General features: G+C 37.8%; 1 protein-coding gene across 1 annotated transcript in view; it reads left to right on the top strand.

Moving 5' to 3' along the window:
- The window catches only part of LOC140231682 (uncharacterized), a 178,846-nt gene that overhangs the window by 89,103 nt on the left and 67,152 nt on the right, over positions 1-22,591 (top strand). The window contains exons 45-67 of the mRNA XM_072311836.1: positions 735-851; positions 1,318-1,602; positions 1,978-2,085; positions 2,381-2,494; positions 3,466-3,588; positions 4,109-4,222; positions 4,944-5,057; positions 8,954-9,064; positions 9,399-9,680; positions 10,420-10,542; positions 11,660-11,773; positions 12,641-12,754; positions 13,662-14,110; positions 15,193-15,558; positions 15,921-16,087; positions 16,528-16,778; positions 17,450-17,707; positions 18,059-18,178; positions 18,884-18,997; positions 19,591-19,710; positions 20,201-20,314; positions 20,905-21,024; positions 21,716-21,835. Of these exons, the coding sequence (XP_072167937.1) occupies positions 735-851; positions 1,318-1,602; positions 1,978-2,085; positions 2,381-2,494; positions 3,466-3,588; positions 4,109-4,222; positions 4,944-5,057; positions 8,954-9,064; positions 9,399-9,680; positions 10,420-10,542; positions 11,660-11,773; positions 12,641-12,754; positions 13,662-14,110; positions 15,193-15,558; positions 15,921-16,087; positions 16,528-16,778; positions 17,450-17,707; positions 18,059-18,178; positions 18,884-18,997; positions 19,591-19,710; positions 20,201-20,314; positions 20,905-21,024; positions 21,716-21,835 (3,918 nt within the window). The remainder of the gene's footprint in view (positions 1-734; positions 852-1,317; positions 1,603-1,977; positions 2,086-2,380; positions 2,495-3,465; positions 3,589-4,108; positions 4,223-4,943; positions 5,058-8,953; positions 9,065-9,398; positions 9,681-10,419; positions 10,543-11,659; positions 11,774-12,640; positions 12,755-13,661; positions 14,111-15,192; positions 15,559-15,920; positions 16,088-16,527; positions 16,779-17,449; positions 17,708-18,058; positions 18,179-18,883; positions 18,998-19,590; positions 19,711-20,200; positions 20,315-20,904; positions 21,025-21,715; positions 21,836-22,591) is intronic.

A 22,591-nucleotide genomic window follows, 5' to 3' on the forward strand; every position in this document is an offset into this window, starting at 1 on the left:
GGATGGTACAGTATTGGTGGAGATGAGAATTGGACTTTTAACTTTTTGCGAGATACCAAGAAAACACTTATGAAATAGTACAGAGCATACCATTCTAGGAGGAATTCAAACTTTATTTGATGAAAATCGGTTTTGGAATGGCTGAAACATTCAAAAAAAGAGTAAAACAAAGCGATAGTAATATAAAGGTGGGTCCCACCTTTTATTAGAATCGCTGTATTTTGGATATCTTAGCCATTTCAAAACCAATTTTCATGAAATAAACGTTGAATTCCTCATATTTCATAAGATGTTTCTCGTTATCTCGCCAAAAAAAAGTTAGAAACCTGAAGTTAGGTCTCAACCAAAACTATACGATCCCTTTAAAGTATGACGTGGTCAAAGTGGATAATGATTTTGTTTTTCTTTTCCGTATGTATTTTGTTTGTTTGAGTTTTTTTCACCATGATAGCTTATGATTAACGAGTAAAACAATTGAGACATTCCAAAATATGCCCAATTCCAATTTTTGTTTACTGGTCATCAACTTAAGCCGTGTTTATACATTTCGACTAAGACATTATGCCGTAGTCATTGAACAAGATGACATTAATAGTCTGTAAAGCGCATTGAGATACTCAACAAGTGTGAAATGCGCTATATAAAAACCAGCTATCATTATCATTATCATCATTATCATTATTATTATTGTCATTATCAATACCCCATGATGTGATTTGTTTGTCCTGAACTAGATATCAATGAATGCGCCAGCAGTCCATGTCAAAATGGTGGTGCCTGTACCCAACCAGCTCCAAACCAATACCTGTGTTCCTGCACACCCCTCTTCGTCGGTCAGAATTGTCAAATAAGTAAGTTTACATCTTGTGAGTATTTGTGTTGAGTGTAATTTGTGTGCGATCATTCTCATCAACACAATGATCAAATTCAACTTACCAAATTTGCTCCAGTTAGTATATAGTAGGATTGTATAACTCTATATATTAGAAAAAAAAAACAACCAAATTGTTAGTTTCAAATACAATCCGTAGCAAGGTATGAGGCATGGTCCACCATTACTAGCACTATAAGTTAAACACCATTTTAGTATTTGATATCCCACCAATTGATGAAGGCTAACAATGGAATGTATGATGACTCAGTCTGTGGGTCGATTTATCGATTTTTCTATTAAACGAAGTACAAATATGTAATAATTCTTATAATGTGAGTAAACTGAATGTAAGTATTCCGATACAGATATGGTATATCAACGTGTGGCAAACAGTGGTTAATGATAAAAAATGTCAACCTTGGTTGATGGTATTTCTTTGACAGCTGTGAGTGTCAACGTCCAGACAGGAGCAATCACACCTACCACTGCCGTCATTCGATTCAACGTGCTGCCCACCGACGCCAATGTCCAGCTGTACACGCTAAGAATTAATGACCAATTGGGGAACTCAGTGCAGACTTTGCCTATCAGCCCGTTAGCGGCAGTGAACGGAGTGCTAACCGAGACGGTGCAGAACCTCCAACCCGCAACGGGCTACATCGTGGTGCTGGACGGGGTCATTGGTGGCCAAACTTTTCAACTGGACACAGCAGACATCCAAACCCAGTGTGAGTAGCTCTGGATTTAACAATTCATCGACAAAGGATTATTTCTGGAACTTTCTGATATTCTCTTTCATTCGCTTATCTCGTTAGAACAATTTCATGGCAACATCCTCTTACAAATAGAGTACACGGTACCTCATGAAATACATGTAGGTATGGGGAGAGGAGGGATTAACTGATTTACGGAATATTATGTTTATCCAAATTCACTTCCCTCGAAAAACGGAAAAGTAAATTACAATGCATTTCCTCTTCATGGCTAAGCTTTGATGTCATGTTCCATATCTCGCCGAATACTCAGCCATCAACAATCATTTGCTTTACAGATTAACAAACAATGATAATTTGTTTGAAAATATTTTTGTTTCTTCATTTTAGCCTTGTGCACGGTGACAGTATGTCAGAATGGCGGGACATGCGTGAACAATGCACAGACCACACTCTGCAACTGCCCACCAGGATACACTGGATCGCTGTGTCAGACTGGTAAGATCAAAAGACAGAATTCTACCGTATGGTAATCTGTTCAAGTATAGTACAATAATCAGAAGTGCCAAGGACGCGGATATCATGGACTTGATTGAATGGTACCATATCGTTATATAATAATGAACTCTTTCCGGAGTATTTCCAGTCTTACTATTGGTAATGGCGTAAAGGTAAACAGAAAAGGTGTCTAAATGTTTCAATGGAAACACTGTTAAGTAGTAAGCTAGGTGTTAAAGCCGATATTAATTCTGCATCCTAACCGAAACTTATACTGTTTCATCATATTTTGCAGATATCAACGAGTGTGCAAGTGGGCCTTGTTTAGCAGGAGGAACGTGCAATGACGGAGTGAACTTCTACACCTGCGTGTGCCCCGTGGGTCGCGCTGGTAGTAACTGTGAATTGAGTGAGTGCAATAAAATGGAATTCATTTGTACATTCCTGCTGCTTTTCCAAATCTAGGGCCCTGTTTTATGAAGAGTTAAAGTTGATTACAAAGTTGATTTCCATCATAAGTCTATGGCAGCCTGAGTGTTAAGGAAATTAAAAATTGATTACATCTTTTGATAAAACGGGGCCCTAATTTGTAAGAGAGGAATTATGTCCAAAGTCATTCCAGCTTTGAATAACTTTGATGATACCAAAATAGATTTTAAAATTGCTATTGGAAAAACTATAACCACTTTATCTTTTAGTTGCTAACCTGATGTAATGTTTTCGTGCCTGCCTATACCTAGTATTATAAGTTGTTATCCTAACGATGTGATGTGTATATTACGTACCTGCATACCTACAGTTAGTCTTCCTCACTTAGTTGTCGTGTTGTATTTTTTATGATCTATCCTTACTTTAATTTTAGCTGAATTATAACAAATTTCATACTATTTTGAATGAGTCTTTTCCTCACAGTTCATTTTCACCCATCTTCTAAAACAGAAACACAAAAGATTTATTATTATTATTATTATTTTATTCGGCAGAAAACATACAATTCACAATCAATTACAAAACTCAAAATAATCAATCAATACAATAACACAAAAATACCTAAACACTGGATGCACCTGAAGGGCTGCCAGGCATTGGGCAAAGTTAACTAAATAACAGTAGTCCGCGGACCGCCCTAACCTATATCCCTTCCAGGCTTATACTTTCACTGATTTGTTGTTGTGTAAAATTCTTCATTGCATCAATAACAGTTGTAACATGCACGGGTTACTAGGATTAAAGACAAGATACGATACAAAACGTCAAAATATCGAAGCAGATAATAACTTATTAGGTGATATTATATGAAATATTTAAACTTTGCATTGTTCGGATGAGTTACAATAACGAATGAATCTTACATTTTCACTTGCGATTTTTCACGAACAGCTCAGTGTGACCTCCTCCAAAACATCTGTTTAAATGGAGGCGTCTGCATTCCAGATGTCACATCTCCCAATGGTTTCACATGTAATTGTCCTGCTAACTTTGAAGGAACGCTTTGTGAGAGGGGTGAGTTTCATTCTACCAAAAGAGGGTATCCATATCAATTTGCAGTTATAATCGCTCAAGTTTGATGCAAAACGGACTCACTATATGTGACATGTGCGTTATGTTTTAAGTGTTTCTATCTATTCCAGGGCGGCTTGAAGTCTATATATACAGTAAACTAAATGTAGCGAGTGCATCACTCCTGCTATGTTAAAATACCTTACAATTTATGAGCGTCGTGAAAGGGAGCATTACTAGCAATAAAACAATTTTCCCCGCCATCTTTTTGATTATGAAAATTTGCTAGCAGAAAGAATTATACAAATCGAGTTGCTGCAAATAAACTTAAATATCTAGAATCTTAGAAGTCTGACTAAGATATAGCCTTAATTAGTTTTCTGTCCCACTACAACCCTGGTAACTGTCGTAAAAAGATTGAATGAGAATGTAACCTTATAGATCTATATTCATATATAGATGAATTGCAATGATAAGGTACAATTTTGTCCTGATTATCGTCAGTTATCCTCTTTTATTATAGAAACGTCGAGATGCAATGTGAACCCGTGTCAGAATGGTGGCACGTGTCAGGACACAATTGTAGGTGTCTCATGTTCCTGTCTCCCTGGTTACACTGGAACACTTTGTGAGACAGGTAGGTGCGATTTTTGAATGAGGGCATCGTGACACCTGTGGTCTTTGGTAGCGGAGGAAACTGCTCAAAGATTAGTTTCCTGACTTTGACTTTCACTTTTAAGTTACTGTCAGTCGACTGCGAATCAAAAACAAAAATTGTGTCACAGCAGACAAAATGCTCGATGATGTATAGATCGCAGCCAAGCACTATACAGACTGTACAAACCGGATTGTGCGCACTAGGGACATCACAATTTTATAGAATGTGAGAATACATCTTCAAAGATCTGTTTTGTATCTGTCATTTCAACTAACTAAAGGAAACAAAAATGCATTTGTTGTTAAACGTTTACAAAATACCATTTATATTATGTATTGTATTGACCTAATCTCGCCTGAAACTGTGTGTATTAAATCATTTAAAAGTTCTTAGAAATATATCAACATATAGGAACACATAGATTTGTCAGATAAAGATTTTTGCAATTTGTTTTATTTATTCGCTTTCTAGCATTTATGGATATTCTGTTATTTTACTTTTTGTTTTATGGATATGTGGTAGATGAAATTATCCAAATAATGAAGCGTATTTTTGATGAACAGTTTCAGATTATTTCCTTTCAAAAGTTCTGCAATCATTTCTGAAGAATTTAATCCTTCATTGTGGACTTGGAAATCAGCTATGTGTCAAAGCGGCCTCCGAAAAGCTTTTGATCTTTTTCATGGTATTTGATATACAGACATCAATGAATGCTTCAGTGGACCGTGCCTGAATGGGGGAACGTGTACCAATCTGGTGAATGCTTTCAGTTGTACCTGTTTACCTGGTTATGCAGGCCAGAACTGCCAGTTGAGTAAGTGATCGTGTGATGATTACAAATCAAACATTTCCTAAGATTGATACTTTCTCTCCTTATAGAGACGTTGCGGATGTATTTCCATTATCCATGCCTGTGCATGCGGCTAACTTCTTGTCTGAAAGATAATAATATGGAGATTGCAGATAATGTTTGCCGTAGTTATAGATATAATCATCGTTTTCAGCGCATTGTTAACTATACACTCGAAGTTGACAAATGAAAGAAAAGTTTGTATGCTTGAATGTTAGAAAATGTGTCAAGAGAGCTTACTATCGCCATTATTATTTCATTCTATTTCTATTTCATTTCATGACCATCAGATAAAGAATAATACGTTATTTTAAAGCATATCAAGGCCCACATTTTATCTTGAAATACGATGACTACTGCAGCGTTTTTTTTTTTTTGCAAAAATTGCCTGTTTGTGGATCGTCTTCTATGTCATGGATTTCTGTTACTATGAAGAATAAACTATGACTAGAGAACAGATGAGCGATAAGGTGTCATTATTATTCTTATCTTGTCTTTCAGATATTAATGAGTGCCAAAGTAACCCGTGCCAGAATGGAGGAACCTGTATAGACGATGTAAACAGATTTATGTGCATCTGCCCGATGAATATCGGAGGAACGTTTTGTGAAACAGGTGTCTACAGCTTACAGATATTGATTGATTCAGTCTACTTAACAGTTGTGTGCCTTCAAGAAGTTTTCTATAATCATTATTTACTACATTAGCATTTCATCATTCTGCTCATATCGTCTTAATTCGTGAGAGTGTGCGTATTAGTGGAATGAGAGAAGAGAAAGAGAGAGAGGGGGAGAAAGAGAGGGAGAGATGTGCAATTATCAGATGCTATTTTCGTATATACAATGCACATTTATTATAATAATGCGAATATAGTATTTATTGATTGACTGATTTGATGTAATGCGCTGTGTATAAATTGAATGTATTCTGATATGGGGGTTTATGTATATTAGGAAGAGAAGATTGTGAGGAAATACATATTTTTTTTAATCGAACTTTTGATTTGAGCCGTATGACAACACATCATCTTGATCAATTAATAAGTTTAAATGACCGGCATACATAATTAACATTTTTTTTTTTATAATCATTGCGAACAGGGATATATTGTAGTTATGATATATGTTTTTGTGTTGTATTATAGGTTAATCTAATTGTGCAATGGTTAAGATGAATAAGATTGACCCTTTGTTGTTTTATGTATTTTTTTTTCATTGCTACACTGTATTTTGTGAGTATTTTTAATGTATACATGGCCATTTGTTAACAATGTCTGTATAATTAAGCCTCCGGGTTGCGAAAGATATTGATCAATAAAACACCTTTTCAATTCAGTTTTAATCAACATTTGAACAGATATAGTTAAGATCATCTAATACTATTACGAGAAGAAATTGATGGTAAAATTATACCATGTGTCTGTAATGAGTTATTTTCATCTTTGCTTGAGATGTATGAATTACAGCATTTCTTTTAAAGGTTATACACAAAAATGAATTTTAATTTTTTTTCTATTCAAGAGCACTCAAAATTGGAAATCATAAGAGAAATTAACGTCAGCTCCAAATTTAAGAACTTTAATCAGTCGAAATATATCTTACTTGTACAAGTCTACTCACGCATTTTTATTGTCCTATGTTGGGCCAAATCATTCTCAAGATACCATTGCAATAGATAAAGTGTTGGGTTTTTTGTACTCACACTTTAAGAAGCATTCTAACAAATGGCTTAATTCCAGTTTATTTTTCGTTCATTAACTATAAGTAACAAACGCTTGCATCAGCGGACCGTGTTTGAATGGCGCCACTTGCTTGGATCTCCTAAACGGGTTTTTCTGCTCCTGTCCTGAAAACGTCGTGGGAACTCGGTGCGAGACAGGTAAGTATACCTCAGGGAAAGTCAGTAGAAGTTTGGTATTCCACACCCGGTCAAACACTTTGGATTCTAGATAGTGTACACATTCGTTGATTCTAATGTTCCACAACTTACGGCAAAGACCCTCGCCATGCCTGCCAGCGTCGTATAAAGGTGTGTTAGCTGTCAATCATTATGAGAGTGTGTGTGGAAATGGCGCAGTTAGAGCGTGGTATAGCTATTTTGCTTTATTTTCAGTAGCTGATCGAAGAGGGAAAGTGTGACATTCTTTATCACTGTATACACTCTAGACTGAATCTCTACATTCGTGAGGAGACATTAGGGGAAAGTCTGCGCTATCATAATAGCCATGTTTACCTGTTCACAAGGCTAACTAGAAAGAGTTACGTTCATATGATGCTTAACATCGATAATAGGACTCGTGATTACATAACGAAGTACATGTACACTTGCCGCAAAACAACGCAGGAATATGCTTATGTCGATGCAGTCATCACGCATGTAAGTATGTAAGCATATTTTTTTTTTTCGCTGACTGTGGCAAGGAATACCTAGAAAATAAATACGAATACGCATTGTACGTTGAAAAGAAATAGATTGAGATCCAGTTGAAAAAAAAAACAAACAATGTAACTATAGATAATTCTCTGTTGAAATTGCCGTTTTGGCGTGTAATTATTATTGATCCCTCCTCAAATCAAAACAGGCAAGATCCCTTAAAGTGTCGTCCATTTTAGGCTAAGAACTGAGGATCACTTACCGCCTATATCATGAAATGAGCCATACAATGTCTCCAAGATTATGAGTCAGATGTGTGAAAGAAAGTAAGTCATCACAATATGTGCCAATGATAATGTGTCAAATTTGCAAAACAACATCGAAAATGAGATTCGCAGTAATCTTAATCAGTGCTAAAAATATTTGCTCTCATCTGGTCATTCTATGAATTTGAATTGTCCAGTCACGAACCCGTGCAACCCGTCACCTTGTCAGAACGGAGGACAGTGTACGGTGATTGGATCCTTTATAACTTGTCAGTGTCCAGCTGGTTTCTCGGGAAGTTTGTGTGAAACAAGTAAGTATCTGTAGACCTATACCTGTCCTATTCGGTGTTGTTTTAATGTCCATATTTCAGCCGCAACTGGGGGGCTTCAATATGCGTAACAAAAGTTGACATACGCAATGACAAATGCACCTGACTCTCCATAATCCATTGAATTTTCTTTTCTTCTTATATAGGACCCATTCCAGTTGTAGCAGACGTAAGTTGCAGTGTTTTACAAACGAAAAGGTCTATCGATGCTTGGTATTATAGCAGCGATAGGATATAAGATATAAATATAATATATAATATCTTCCCGGAGCCACTTTTTCGTGATGTGCACGATACAAGTTCCCTCCTTCAAGTCTTTTCCTGTCCATCGATAAGGACCTGGCTCAAATTGTATTTTTTTATCTCCATGTTTGTGGACTATGGGCGGGGGCCGATAGATTTCAAATTCCATGGCCGTAAATTAACACAGACTTGATCATCATGCTAGGAGCTAGTACGCCGTTTACCACATTCCCGGAGAATGCCTGCACGATAGGTAGATGGCACTGTGAATGAAATATAGCAAATAATTCGAGTAAAGAGATGCTACACGCTAGATGCTGCTTTCTGAGGAACATAGATTGCGTCATTGTTGCCCAAACGGAGTATCAGAAAAGCCTGAATTATACATGTGCAGAAGTTGATCATAGGGGATTATTGTTTTGTGACGGTATTCCAAAAATGGCACATAGTAGCGGAGTCATCAAGTGGAACATACGTATTACAATGACTATTTGGTTGTATTTCCATTTAGACAGATCAGGTGATGTTTCCCTGGGGATTCCTTTTATCATTTTAACATTATCACAAGCAATATCTAAACTCATGATCCGATGACAATATGTTACCATAGAATGTTTATACTCAAGGGATTTTTGCTTCTTGTGCGCAGATGCTTTACCGTGCTCGCTGGCCTGCCGGAATGGCGGGTTGTGCATCACTGCTTCCGGGAGAGATGTGTGTCTGTGTAACGATAACTGGAGAGGAACAGTCTGCTCTATTCGTAAGACTTTGCATCATTTACATGCTGCGTTGAATACACTATGGTAAATGAGTAATTATACGTAGTGCACTGCACTAGAGTAGTACTGATGTGGATGATTCAAACAATACGGAGTATTCGAAAACTTGTCGCTCTAAATGTGGCTTGAATGACTGCAGTTTATCAACTTGATACGGGCAGTACAGTTATGTGTTATGTGAGTATTATTTCAAGAGAAACAAGTCGAGAGAAGCCTTTACAGATTGGACTAAAATACAAGTAGTTGCCAAAAACTTGAAGGGCCTATACTATCGACAGACATTGTATACTTCCCTGTTCTATTCTGGGTGTTCAGCGCGTACTATACAGGCTGGGCCAGGCGAAATCACGGAACGCTCTGTACAGGTCATGTTTCAATCGATTGGTACTGGGACTACTGCTACCAACTATCGCCTGTTCCTGCTTGATGGCTCGGACGTGGTCAGGAGTGTATCCTTACCAATCAGCTCTCCTCTGGACGCCCAACTCTCCTATACTTTTCAAAACCTCGACACCAACACACCGTACATTGTCGTCATCACTGTGGATACGCCTACAGACTCCTTCGAACTCGTCAGTGTACCGATAACGACTGGAAGTAAGACTATCTGGACTTTGAAAGTAGTCCTGTAAAATGACTCTTACACTTTCCGAGAGTTCCACATTAGAATGTTTACATAGAAATAACTTAGAAGCTAAGAAATCACACTTTGAAAACGAGATAGCCTCAGAAACACGCTATTTACAACCTTTGGCAACACAATGAATAGTAGATTGGGGGAATTTTGATTATAGAAAAATGATAGATTTGTTTGACAGTCCAAATGTTACAATTTAAAAGTATAACTAGTGTATGTCTTTATGTTCTTAAACTAAACCTAGATTTAAAAAAAAAAATCCAAATTTGCTCAAAACACATATGTTGTATTACCGGTTTTAAAATTGTATTGAGACTTCATTCATGAGGAAGACAACGAGATAAACCTACCTTCCCTCTATTCTCCCATTTATATATACACGTAATCTTGGAGTTGATATGAGAGATGTGTTTATCATTTGAAGTTGAGCGGGAAGGTGGGCAGACATTGTCTTCTCCAGAACCTTGTTTCTTCTATCGATGATACGATGGCAAATAGTGAACATTGCACTCAGCCCTTATTAGGCGGTAATAGAAGCACATACGCTATGTTACCGATTTTCACCAAGAATTGATTTTCATTTCAGTTCATTTGTTTGTATTCCAGTATCAGTGACGTTGATGTTCTTCTGAAAACTTTCATGGAATATATGTAACAAGCTTTTTGTATTTCCCACTCACTTTGCCATGCTACCCACAGCGACCAGTCCGTGTAGCAGTCAGCCATGTTTGAACCAGGGGACGTGTATAGCTGACTCTGCCCAGGCCTCGGGTTTCCTTTGTATGTGTGCTCCAGGATTCACAAATACGCTCTGTGGCACCAGTAAGACATTCTTCCATTCGTTACTCACATGGCATCAGTAGCATTATAATAATATCATGAGAGAATTAGTTTGGATCAGATCAGGGAGGTGTTAGAGATGTTCTGTGCTCCAAGCAGCACTTTGATACAGTTTGAATATGGAGACCAAAAAAAAAAAGATTCTTGATATTTTAGCAATCTTAAACCGTATTTCAGGGGAAACTTTTAGATTTTGTATGGAACTTGCTGGTAATGATGGTACCGAACAAATCCTTTCAATTTTTCTTCAAACCCTCTTGTTATCAATACCTTTGGTCTGAAAAACTGAATAGTATTAGTACCCCACGAAAAAACAATAATTGTAACCATCTTCTCACATTTGTGCATAATTTTGTTCGCAAGATTGTTGAATATTAAATCTTTCGAGGTAAGTAATTGCCTTATGCATGTTTCTGTTCAGGAACATTTTACAAATAAAGAAGCACAATCTTGTACTGATTCACTTCGCGTGTCCTGTTCTTTGCACACAAACAGCTGCTTCCGCTAGGTTCTTAGTGATGAAGGAATAACGAATACTTAAACAAAAGTGTTGTCTTTTTGTCAAAGTAATTCATTAACACCTGAGGTAGAGCGCATTTCTCGGCCACGGATACAAAGGAGAGACTCCAGTTTCTTTTCCTTCTCCAACACCTCCCTCATCAGATCTTGCTTTTCGCTTGTTTATGTGAATAACATCTACAACATTTACTACAGCTGATGTTCAGGGCCCTGTCTTATAAAACTTGTGATAGAAATCAATCAATCACAAATCTCTTGAAAGCTGCAATCAATCGCAACCTGTGATTGATTGATTGCAGTTCTCCATCTTAATTTCAAACATAACTTTTTTATAAGATGGATTTGCATTCAATCGTAAAGTTGGGATTGATTTGAATCAATCACAAATCTTTTATAAGACGGGGCCTTGAACTTATCAAACATATTCTAGATTGCCGTCTCTCTCAAGATACATAAGGACTCTTTTACGTTTGTGAGTGTACCCTATATATAGATGTGTTTCTCTTTCCTTCGCATGACACCACAAGTTTTAATGCATCAGTGCCCTTCCCTGTTCCTTTCATGCAATCCACGTAAACAGACATCAATGAGTGCTCTTCGATCCCATGTCAAAATGGCGGAACGTGCATCGACGCCGTAAACGGGTATTCTTGCCTCTGTCAACAAGGCTTCACTGGCCAGGTTTGTCAAACAGGTATGTCAAAAAATTTATATTAAAGCATATTTTGCACGACTTCTTAAAAATTCAAGTTATGAATCTCAGTAAAGAGTCTCAAAAAAATAATAAAATGCCAGATATGGTGTGCTGACGCTTTTCTCACACATTCCACATCGGGGTGATTTATTATGAATGAGCAGCATCCCCGTGGCTCTCCAAGAGTCTATATATAGCCAGGTAGCTTATTGGCCCTAAAGACTTTATATGAGGATGTGGCATACCATTTGCTTATGTTACTCGATATCAGGGAATTTGTCTATTTATGTTTGTGCGTGAGACTACAGTAGTAAAGATTTGCTCTAAATATTTCATCCTCTCTGACATTCTGATCATCAATGCACGAAATCCTCTTTACGTTATTGCATTTACCAAGGCAGTTTTGATACATACTTCATACATTTGCAGCCTATTATATCCTAGGTTTGTTGATCTTAGATTATTTAACGGAAATAAAATTTATTTGCAAGACTGGTCTTCAGAGTTTTCCTAAATGACCTAACTACTATTGAAAGTCTGATGGACAGAAGATTATTATTCTATTCTTGAGAAGTGATGCTTGAGGTAAGCTCTATTTCACACTTGTCCCTATTTGGTAAAAAATTATATTGCGATAGACAGAAAATTCTTTAACCAGCTCTTTCTCAGCACTCATGCAAAAGAGGGATTTTTTAAGACGTTGTGGTTCAATGCTCTGTTTTCTGTTTGGCCTATAACAAAGTTTTCAATGATCTCATAATTCGTCACACAGAATTCATGCATACATTACATTTAGGACGTATCGCGTCTTTTCCCTTAACTCTCTTAAAAACTATCATTGCTGGCTGCGTTTCATTTTCCACACAGATACCAACGAGTGCTCAAGTAACCCATGTCAAAATGGTGGATTCTGCATCGATCAAAACAATCGTTTCGTGTGCCAGTGTCAAGTCGGCTTCTCCGGGCTCTTGTGTCAAAACTGTGAGTCGAATGTTCCAATGTTAAAGGCATGATTTACCATTTGCTAATGAAACAAAAACTCAGCATTAATGCTTCAAATAATTCTAAAATGTAAGTTAGGGATAGAAACAACCACTGTAAAAATTTGAACCAGTAGAATTAATGTTAAGTATCGTTAAATATAGAAAATGTGAACAACAGTTATAATAAAAATGTTTCCAGACTACACCGTCTACAGTTATGGTTTAATGAGAAAAATATTGATATCTCCTTACATTTCAGGTTTAATTGCGAAAATGATATATTGTAGGATGTTTTGTGATACAACTGAACTATACATATGCATCAAAAGTGATATCTTGAATATTTTTAAATCACTTCTCCCAAAGGTAAACAGGGCCTTTAAACAGTGCACTTGGTGATACTTGATGCTTGAGTGCTTACAATAGCGAAGTTTCTTCTCACTCAACTTTTAAAAGAATCGAAGATTAATTGAGGGTTTTGATAACATTCACCCGGTCATCAAATGGAAAATACAGCACACCTTATAATTGTGCCAAACATTATCTTATCACATTTGCAAATAAAACCGGCGAATCATTTAGTTTTAATGGAGCGAAGAGAATGAGGCATAAAGCATTTTCTCTTTTTTTCGGGGGGAGGGGGAGGGAGGTGAAAATAAAACATTACCTAATGGATCAGAAATGAAGGAGGGAAATCAAACGTGAAAAGTGAAGAAAGAGGACAACTTGCAACAAAATGTGACAATTAGAAAGAGTTGTTTGGGATCATCATTATGATCTGATAAATTGTAGGAATAAAACAAGAGGCTTTTAAGACATTGTTTGTTTCCTTCATTAGTCTTCGAAAAGCCATTCTTTTTTAATCTCGAGGTGTTTATCGTATTTTCTGGTATTTTTTTTTTCAGTCAATCCACCGTGTGCATCTAATCCGTGCCTTAATGGCGGACAGTGCAACAATAATAACAACAATGACAACTTCAACTGCGTGTGTCCATCGAGCTACACAGGCGTTTTATGTCAAATCCCGATAGACGGTGCCGAATGCTCCAGTAACCCCTGTCAAAATGGAGGCACTTGTATTGAAGGTGTGCAGAGCTTCCAGTGTAACTGTCCAGCGGCGTGGACAGGGGTGATCTGCACTGTTGATGTTAACGAATGTTTGTCTCTACAATGTTTGAATGGGGGAGTCTGCCTCAACACAGTAGGGTCGTATCGGTGCAATTGTCCGCTAGGATATACGGGCGACCGCTGCGAGCAGAATATCAACGAGTGTGGGTCTTCTCCCTGTCTGAATGGAGGCACCTGCGTGGATGGAGTGAATTCTTACACTTGTACCTGTCTACCGATATTTCAGGTAGGTTAATGTAGCCTACCATCAAAATGGAAACTAGTGCATACAGGTTTCTTTCTCTACTAAGCAATTTGTTTTATCCTAATGTTTACCAAACTGTAACATCTCATCCAAGAAAGTAATATTGTTAGCGACAGATAATAAAAAATCCGTTAAATTTCAATTACTTTCTGCCTTGAACACATGGGCCCACCATGATGAAAGTCATAACATTGGCTGTTTTTTATTGGCATATCTGGTCAAAGAGTCTGCTCGATTGCATAATTCTCGTATTACAGTACAGTGCACTCCCATTATAACGAAATGCTCGGGACCGGCAGTTTTCTTTCATTATAACGAAATTTCGTTATAACCGTGTTCGTTATAACGGGAGTGCGCTGTATCTTAGAGCTTTCATTCTTCATCATTTAAGCAATTGTCCCGTTTGACTGAAATATTGTTTTCCTTCATCTTGTGAAACCAGTGAAATTTATACAAAGGTTCTTCTGAATTGGACAGCAACAAGTAGTCTTGTTGCTGTCCCAGTTAGTAGTCTTGTTGCTGTCCCAGTCCTGTTACATGTTCATTACTCTGTTTGTTGTTGTTTTATGTATAACTGTTTGTTCGTCTGTCTCTTAGTGGGCTGCCAAACTTTTTTGTGACGAACTTTTTGTGCGGATTTTTTGCTGTTTTCAATTCAATTTTTACATCGGACTTCTAATAAAAGAGGGGCCCACACTCTACAAGCTCTGTCTTTTTAGTGGGTCCCTCCGTTTTTTCACACAGTGCATATATTGAAAACTATTTCACTTTCGTTATCTTAGCAACTATTGCAATGTATCGCTACTGTTAGTTTGTTTTTTTTTTTTTGCTATTATTGTTGTTTTCTCTGTACAATTGTATGCATTGATTTTGTCACTTAAGAAAGTGAGATTTATGTTTGTGTTATACATTGTGGAAAAAACGAATAAATATGAACTTGAACTTGAACTTGAATTATTGACTTGCATTGTGTAATCAAGAGTCACCGCCGATGTGACTTTTGGTTTAATTTTTTTTTTTTTTTTGGCTCTCTTTTTTATGTATGTGCTTATGTGAATGTGCAGGGTCCCCGATGCCAAACTTCTTTTAATTTCTGTGCGAGCCTACCATGCAGAAATGGCGGAACGTGTACTTCCGGAAATGGTATATTCACCTGCGCATGCTTAGCTGGTTTTGGTGGAGAACAATGTGAAATCGACATCGACAACTGTCAGAATAACCCATGCCTCAACGGAGGACAGTGTGTGGACCTGGGCAGTACAGTATCCTGCCAGTGTCCAAATGGATTCACCGGGAACTTCTGTCAGACTCAAGCTTTCTGTAATACTAACCCGTGTTTCAATGGAGCTACGTGTATGAATCTCGCTTCAACGTTTAGCTGTTTATGCCAGCCCGGGTTCACCGGTGTCCAATGCCAGATTAATATCCAGGTACATGGGGGAAAGTGTTATGTTTCCGGTGCTAGAATTCTGATATTTAGGCATTGCTCAAGCGATTTCCTATTGTCAAGTGTTTCATCAAGATTGTCATTCCAAAACTACTGAAGAAAACAATTCAAACTCTTTCAATTACTAAAACAGACTGTTATATCGAGTCGTTTTGGTGCTTCCTTTGAAATATAGAATTTCATATTATTCAGGATTTATTGATTATTAAGGAATAACCTGATTATAGAAGCCATGTGAATGGATATCGAAAATACTTTATAGTGCGTTCAAACGTCAAAAAAGTCATATAGCTGTACTTATAATAAGGCATTTGATTTTGACTCAGATTTTGTATTTCCTTTTAGGAGTGCGCAAGTAACCCGTGCCAGAATCTAGGCACGTGTGTAGACGGGATTAACTCCTTCCTGTGTAACTGTCGCCCCGGCTATTCAGGCACCACCTGTCAGATTATCCAATCACCTTGTCAAAGTAACCCATGCATCAATGGCGCCTGTAACCAAGTCGCGAATGGGTAGGTGAAAGAAGTGTATATGAGGTTGTGTATATCATTATTACGCTGTAATTTGCTTTTCGGTATTGTATAGGGTTTTTATAGTTCGTCAAAGTCAAAAAAAAAAATCACGACGAAACATTTAAAAGATAATGAACAACTGTTCGTACCACGAATGAAATTACGCAATAACAAACTAACAACAACAACATCACCAACACCAAAAGTCACAGGTTTCATTACACCCTCCTCAAAGAACTGCAAATAATCCATGAAGGCTAAAATGTACAGCTGTAATCAGGTTCAGGTCACTATCTCATTGGGGAAAATGTTAACTTAAATCTTTCTATGGAATCAGTTGATGATTGTGATTTTCTTTAGTTAATTCATTGCCCTTGCTCGACCCGGGATTGCTATAATCATTATTTTTTCTCGTTGTATACGTCACGTTTCTTGTAAAGATACACATGTCAGTGCAACCTCGGCTTTGAAGGGCAAAATTGTCAGAACAACATCAACGAGTGCGCATCGTTGCCTTGTCTGAACGGCGGGACGTGTGTGGACGGTTTGGCTCGGTTCACGTGCCAATGTCTGCCCGGATTCACTGGTTCGTTCTGTGAGACTAATGTGAATGAATGCGCTTCCCAACCATGCCAGAATTCGGGTACCTGTATTGACCGTGTCAACAGCTACGCCTGCAACTGTGGATCAGGTTTGTACAGCTCTATGTTCCACAAGACAATTTCTGTAATGTACTACAATGCCTGGATGTTTCTTTTCCTAGTGAATAAAAGATATCACCTACTCCCTCAATACGTTTCTTAAGTATGAATTCACCCAGCTATAAGTTGTTGCTAAGTTGGGCAAGCTTCCTGCAAACTTTGTAGTTTTTAAGGCATTTCTAAAACAAAGCATGTACAGAATTTGGATACATTACAGATACTGTATTGCATTGAATGCAGAGATGCTAGAGTACATTTTTGTCACAAATGCTCGAAGACCCTCTTACAACTAAGTTTGGTCCCATTTTCATGAATTCGGAAATTGTTTAATGGAATATGTGTCATATGCCGTTGATCATCTAATTTCTCTTTTTTTTCTGCACCTATTAAGCTCCGTCAATTACAATCGTCATCCTTCGTTCACAAATGTATGTTCATGCATTATCATCTGAATTCGTTGATCGTGAATGAACGAAACAGGTTGAGAACACATTTGATATCACAAGCAGTGTGCCTGGTGTGCGACGTCTAACTTTGCGCATGTTCCGTTGGTTACTCTCCATTGATTTCGTCTGCAAAATGAGCAATAAAATTACCTCTGTGACTACCATTATAACCACTTGGGATGTATGTTAATTTAAAAAGCGCCATATTTGTACAGGATTCAGCGGCCAAAACTGTCAATTGATCAACAACCCGTGCGCGGCTTCTGCCTGTGTGAATGGTAACTGTATCAGCACTGCCAACTCATTTGTCTGCAACTGCTTCCCGGGCTATGAAGGCGATAGATGTCAAATCAATCGAGATGACTGTGCCACTAATCTCTGTCAAAATGGAGGCACATGTAATGATGGGATCAATGCCTTCTCCTGCACCTGCCCCCAGGGATATTCGGGGAATCTCTGCCAGGTCGTTCCAGGTAAATTACAAAGAATTGCTCTAGCCTTTCTTTTCTTTTCTTTTCTTTTTATTCGGTATCTATTATCTTTTCTTTTCGGTGGGGAGATATATTACTTTACAGCACAAACTTGCTGATAAATTATGTCAGTCATCGTATTGTTTTTCTAAACCAAGAACTACGGAATTACGGAATGACCTGTTACAATTCATATTCATTGTTCATACCGCCATGCAGTTTGAACCATTCTGTCATTGTTCGTTAGAATATGCTAATATGTGATCAAATATACCTCTCTATAAAAACTCTTCCCTTCAAGGTTTTTATGCTATTTAATACTGTAGTTTCCCCGTATATTATCATTCCTTGTAGATGGTGATCAGTGCCTATCTAACCCTTGTTTTAATGGTGCTACCTGTGTCGACGGAACCAACATGTACACATGTTTGTGCGCTCCTGGGTTCAGTGGCCTTCGATGTACGGTGAATCCAGGTGAGTGACGCTATTGTGCGTGCGTGTGTGTGCGTGTGTGTGTGTGTGTGTGTGTGTGCGTGTCCATGTATTGCTACTGTTTTTGTATGTAGGATACAGCTCGGAAATTTAATGTTAGATTCAAATCGTCATGCAGTCGTAAAGATATCCTTAAAACTGCTCATTTTTAGAAATGATGAGGACTATATGTATCAAAGTTTTGTTTTCTTTCGTGTCGATTTTGTCTCTATACCGCATGTACTGACGTGAAAAAGTACCTTATGAACTGGTTTATGAAGACTACGCATGAAATAGATTACTTTGTTGTGCGATCTCCATGTCTTAGTTGTTTTCTTCGCAACGTATGTCAAAGATTGAAATTCCAATGCTTTTTGTGCATACCTATGATTCACAGAAACAAACAAATAAATAAAATTCAACAAAAACATGCTTACTTTTTCATTTCTTTTTCTTTTTCGTTAATGCAAATTTCATGAACACGTGGGCCTCTATTTTGTAGGGGGAGCTTCATTTTGTGACAGCTGCATTACACTCTGGGTTTTTGTAAGTACGTGGGACATGCACGAATGGTCGATGAGGCATACATTGATATAGTCATTTCATACCTACTAACCTTCATGACCTGGCTGTAACAACAATCCCAGAAAAGCAAACAAACAGCTAATATCGTCATTCTGACGATATACTCGCCTTTCTCCCTCCCAGATGAGTGCCTCAGCAACCCATGTTTTAACGGAGGTCAGTGTATGGACCAAATCAATGGTTACATTTGTCAGTGTGCCACTGGCTTTTCTGGCTTCCGATGCGAATCACAGACCAGTAAGTCACGTGTTTAACCACATAGATTGATATATTCATGTAGCCGCTAATCACCTCAAGATAAACGCTTGCATCTACATAGTTAATGCACTGGAAAGACTGTGTGATTGCTAAATGTATCAGCATGAGACCTTAGGCGGAACAGTATTCAACCAATTGATCATTAAATTTTGAACAATTATATTTAAAGGGTTAGTCTTGATAAATCTCGGAGATAACATACTGTTATTCTTCCTACCTTCTATATTTTTTTAACAATAATGATAATGATGATATATCAATTTATAAAGAGCAAAACCTACAGACGTATATTCTGCGCTACAAAAGCTTCTGATACGCTTGATAATAATGAACAGTTAAATGAAAAGATGCGTTTTGAACCGTGATTTAAAGACTGCTACGTTATCGATCAATCGATGTTATGTGTGAATAAAACATTTTCAAAGAAGGCAATGCGCAGTCAGTATTTTTTCCTTGTCTTGTATGAGTAGACCTATGAATATTACGAGATGCAGATCAGGTAGTCTTCAGTGCAAATTATGGACATACATTGACTATAAAAGGAGGTATGTTTTATTTCATTTTTCTGACAGTCCCCGGAGCCTGCAACTCACAGCCATGTCAGAATGGAGCAGTGTGCTCTGCTAACAACAATGGCTTCACCTGTCAATGTCCACTCGGGTTTCAGGGTTTGTTGTGTCAGTCAAACATAGGTGAGTTCAATCTCTTCATCAAACCATGGCTCCAATATTGAACCAAATGCTATGACTCCAGAGAAAACATTATTCTTTATTTTGCTATATGCTCAAACCGCAAACACATATCCTGCTGTTCATCTTAACTACACACGCATTATAATGTACAGCGAACCTCTCCTTTCCATCAAGCCATTGAGGACGAGAGCCCGAGTATACTCGGGCAACCGTCTATGGGAAATGCGTGTTGTAGCAAAATGAAACCGTCCTCAACGGGTTAATTAGTCATCCACATTTTTGTTGTATACATCAAAATGTGCATACAGACTGTGTGCTAAGTCATCACTTGTTGGTGGAATATGTTATACCGTGTTGTAATGCTATATTCACCATACTAATATTCATATTTACATAAATATCTGTATTTAAGTTATGAAGAGAGAGAAATGTAAAAAAGAGGATTAAGATGTTACAAGAACTAACGTCTCGTCGTGTATCTTTCTCACAGATGAATGTCTAAGCGGCCCGTGTTTTAATGGTGGAACGTGTATTGACGGGATCAACTCTTACACCTGTAGCTGCCCCTCTTCCTTTGTGGGTCCCAATTGTCAATTCACACTAGGTTGGTCACTTTGACATTCATACAAGCTTTGGTAGATCTCTTTGTATGTACACCTGTTAATAACAAGCGAATATTTTAGATTAGATGGTATAAGAATGAAAACTCCATGTCTTATTACAAGGAAGCGCAGGTGTGTGTCAGTCTTGATGATTGTTGTTGTTGCTGCTATTGTTGCTGTTGTTGACGATGATGTTGCTGCTGATGATATTGCTGTTGTTGAAAATTTATTATTCCGTTAATATGTCAAAAATGATTGCAAATGTATCTGTCGGCCTGGGATGTTTTGTTTCGATTTCTTGCGTAGGATATGTTAACGAAGGTATAATATATTTTGGGTTTGCGGTGCGGGACACTATTATTTGTCCAAAATTGTCCCAACTACATGTATTTCATGTGATTGCGTCAAGTCCTAACTGCAGTAACGTTTATTAGATTCCTTTCTCTAGACTGAGGAATAGTGCTTGTTGGTTGGGGTCAAGTAGAACAAAATATTGTCTAGGCTTTGTTATGGTAAAAGGTACACAGTGCCTAAACATGTTAAGAAAGAGAGATGAGTGACTCATTGTCGTTAATATCCCATCATTGCACAGAGAATCCGTGTCTCTCCAATCCCTGTGCTAACGGAGGAACGTGCAGCCGTCTCGTCTCAGACCCCACCCAGTTTGTCTGTCTCTGTCTCACTGGGTTCACTGGTCCAAGATGTCAGACTGGTAAGCACATCTTCACTATATCAGACAGTCTTCTAGCAGCATATATCCAGTCTGCTTTTATGAGGAAGGAATATAGGGGAGCAAAACCCCTGAAAGGACTACTCTTCAAGTTATCATAATTTTAGGGTTGTTTGATTGACTTTTTCTTTTTACTAGATCTTTCAGATATGCAAAAAAAAAAAATCCCTTTTCCCTGCATTGATGATGATGCATGCAATATTTATACAGCGCTGACGTGGCATATTTCTAAATGCTTCAACTGATTGAATAACATTGATCATTTGATTACGTAAAAGATTAGGTCAATTTTATAGGATGTTAGATGTCAAAATGACGTAATTTTATAACCACAAAGTTCCAACAATATGCCTTGCCCTCAGCAAGTAAATTCCCCAATTGATAAGTTCTTGACTTTCTAATTCGTCTGGCATCCTTAAAATCTCCTAAAATTTAAGATGTTAGTTTATCTGTTGTGTGTTTATATTCTCTTTTTCAATTAATCAAAATCCCTTAAAACTTACGAGTACGAACACTATACTAACATATTTCAGTTTTATATAGTGCTTTCTAGGTAGCACAATGACTTTAAAAGCATACCGATATCTGTGGTGGATATGAACTTTTTTTTAATAATGCATATCTATATTGTCTTTCCCCTCCTGCTATGTCCACTGTTTTCCCTACCACACAGATGGGAACCAATGTCTGTCCAATCCTTGCTCCAATGGAGGCACCTGTATAGACGGGAACAACCGATTCGCCTGTAACTGTGCCCCGGGATTCACTGGTTCAACTTGTGTCGTCGACATAGGTGGGTGTGGTCGATAGGCTGATCTTGAAACTTTTGATATCATGTGTGTCCATCGTGTCATTTACGTTTAGAATAGGATAGAAAGGTTTATCTATTTGTATCATACCTTGTAGTCCAGGGGCTAAGTTGCGTATAAGATTACAGATACATCGTTTGTACTATACACCACTGGAGTTGATATAACGTCTTATTACATGTGTGTATTAAATCAAGTCGTCTAACGAGGTGCAAGCTTCATGCCAACGATAACATGTCAGCCTTCCAGACTACATTTCCTTCAAACTGCAGCATGCAATGTTAGGGCCACTCTAGCACAGCTGCGATATTAGGACCACGCCAGCAGAGCTGCAATGTTATGGAAAGTGTTTGTTGCATGGTTGAAGAGATTTTTTTTTTTCTGCGTCTGTGCCCTCTGCTTGCACGTTACTCTACGCAAGCCATCGCGATCCATAAGTATTCATTGACCAACATTTTGCTGTCTGGTAAGATTTTTTTTTCTCATTCTGTTACTCTGTGGTACTTGACATCTATTCCCACAACTGAGTCATTCATTGATGAAGAGTGTGTGTAAATGCTTTCTTTCACAGATGAATGTGCCAGCAGCCCATGTTTAAATGGAGGAATTTGCAACAACTTGGTGAACATGTTTTCCTGTTCCTGTGTTCCCAATTATTCCGGCGACAGATGCCAAAACTTTATTGGAGGTGAGCTTTCTCGTATCACTATACTAGATTTATCTAAGCTTGAGGGGGTAAT

Source organism: Diadema setosum, chromosome 8 (genome assembly GCF_964275005.1).
Source record: "Diadema setosum chromosome 8, eeDiaSeto1, whole genome shotgun sequence".
NCBI classification, from domain to species: Eukaryota; Metazoa; Echinodermata; class Echinoidea; order Diadematoida; family Diadematidae; genus Diadema; species Diadema setosum.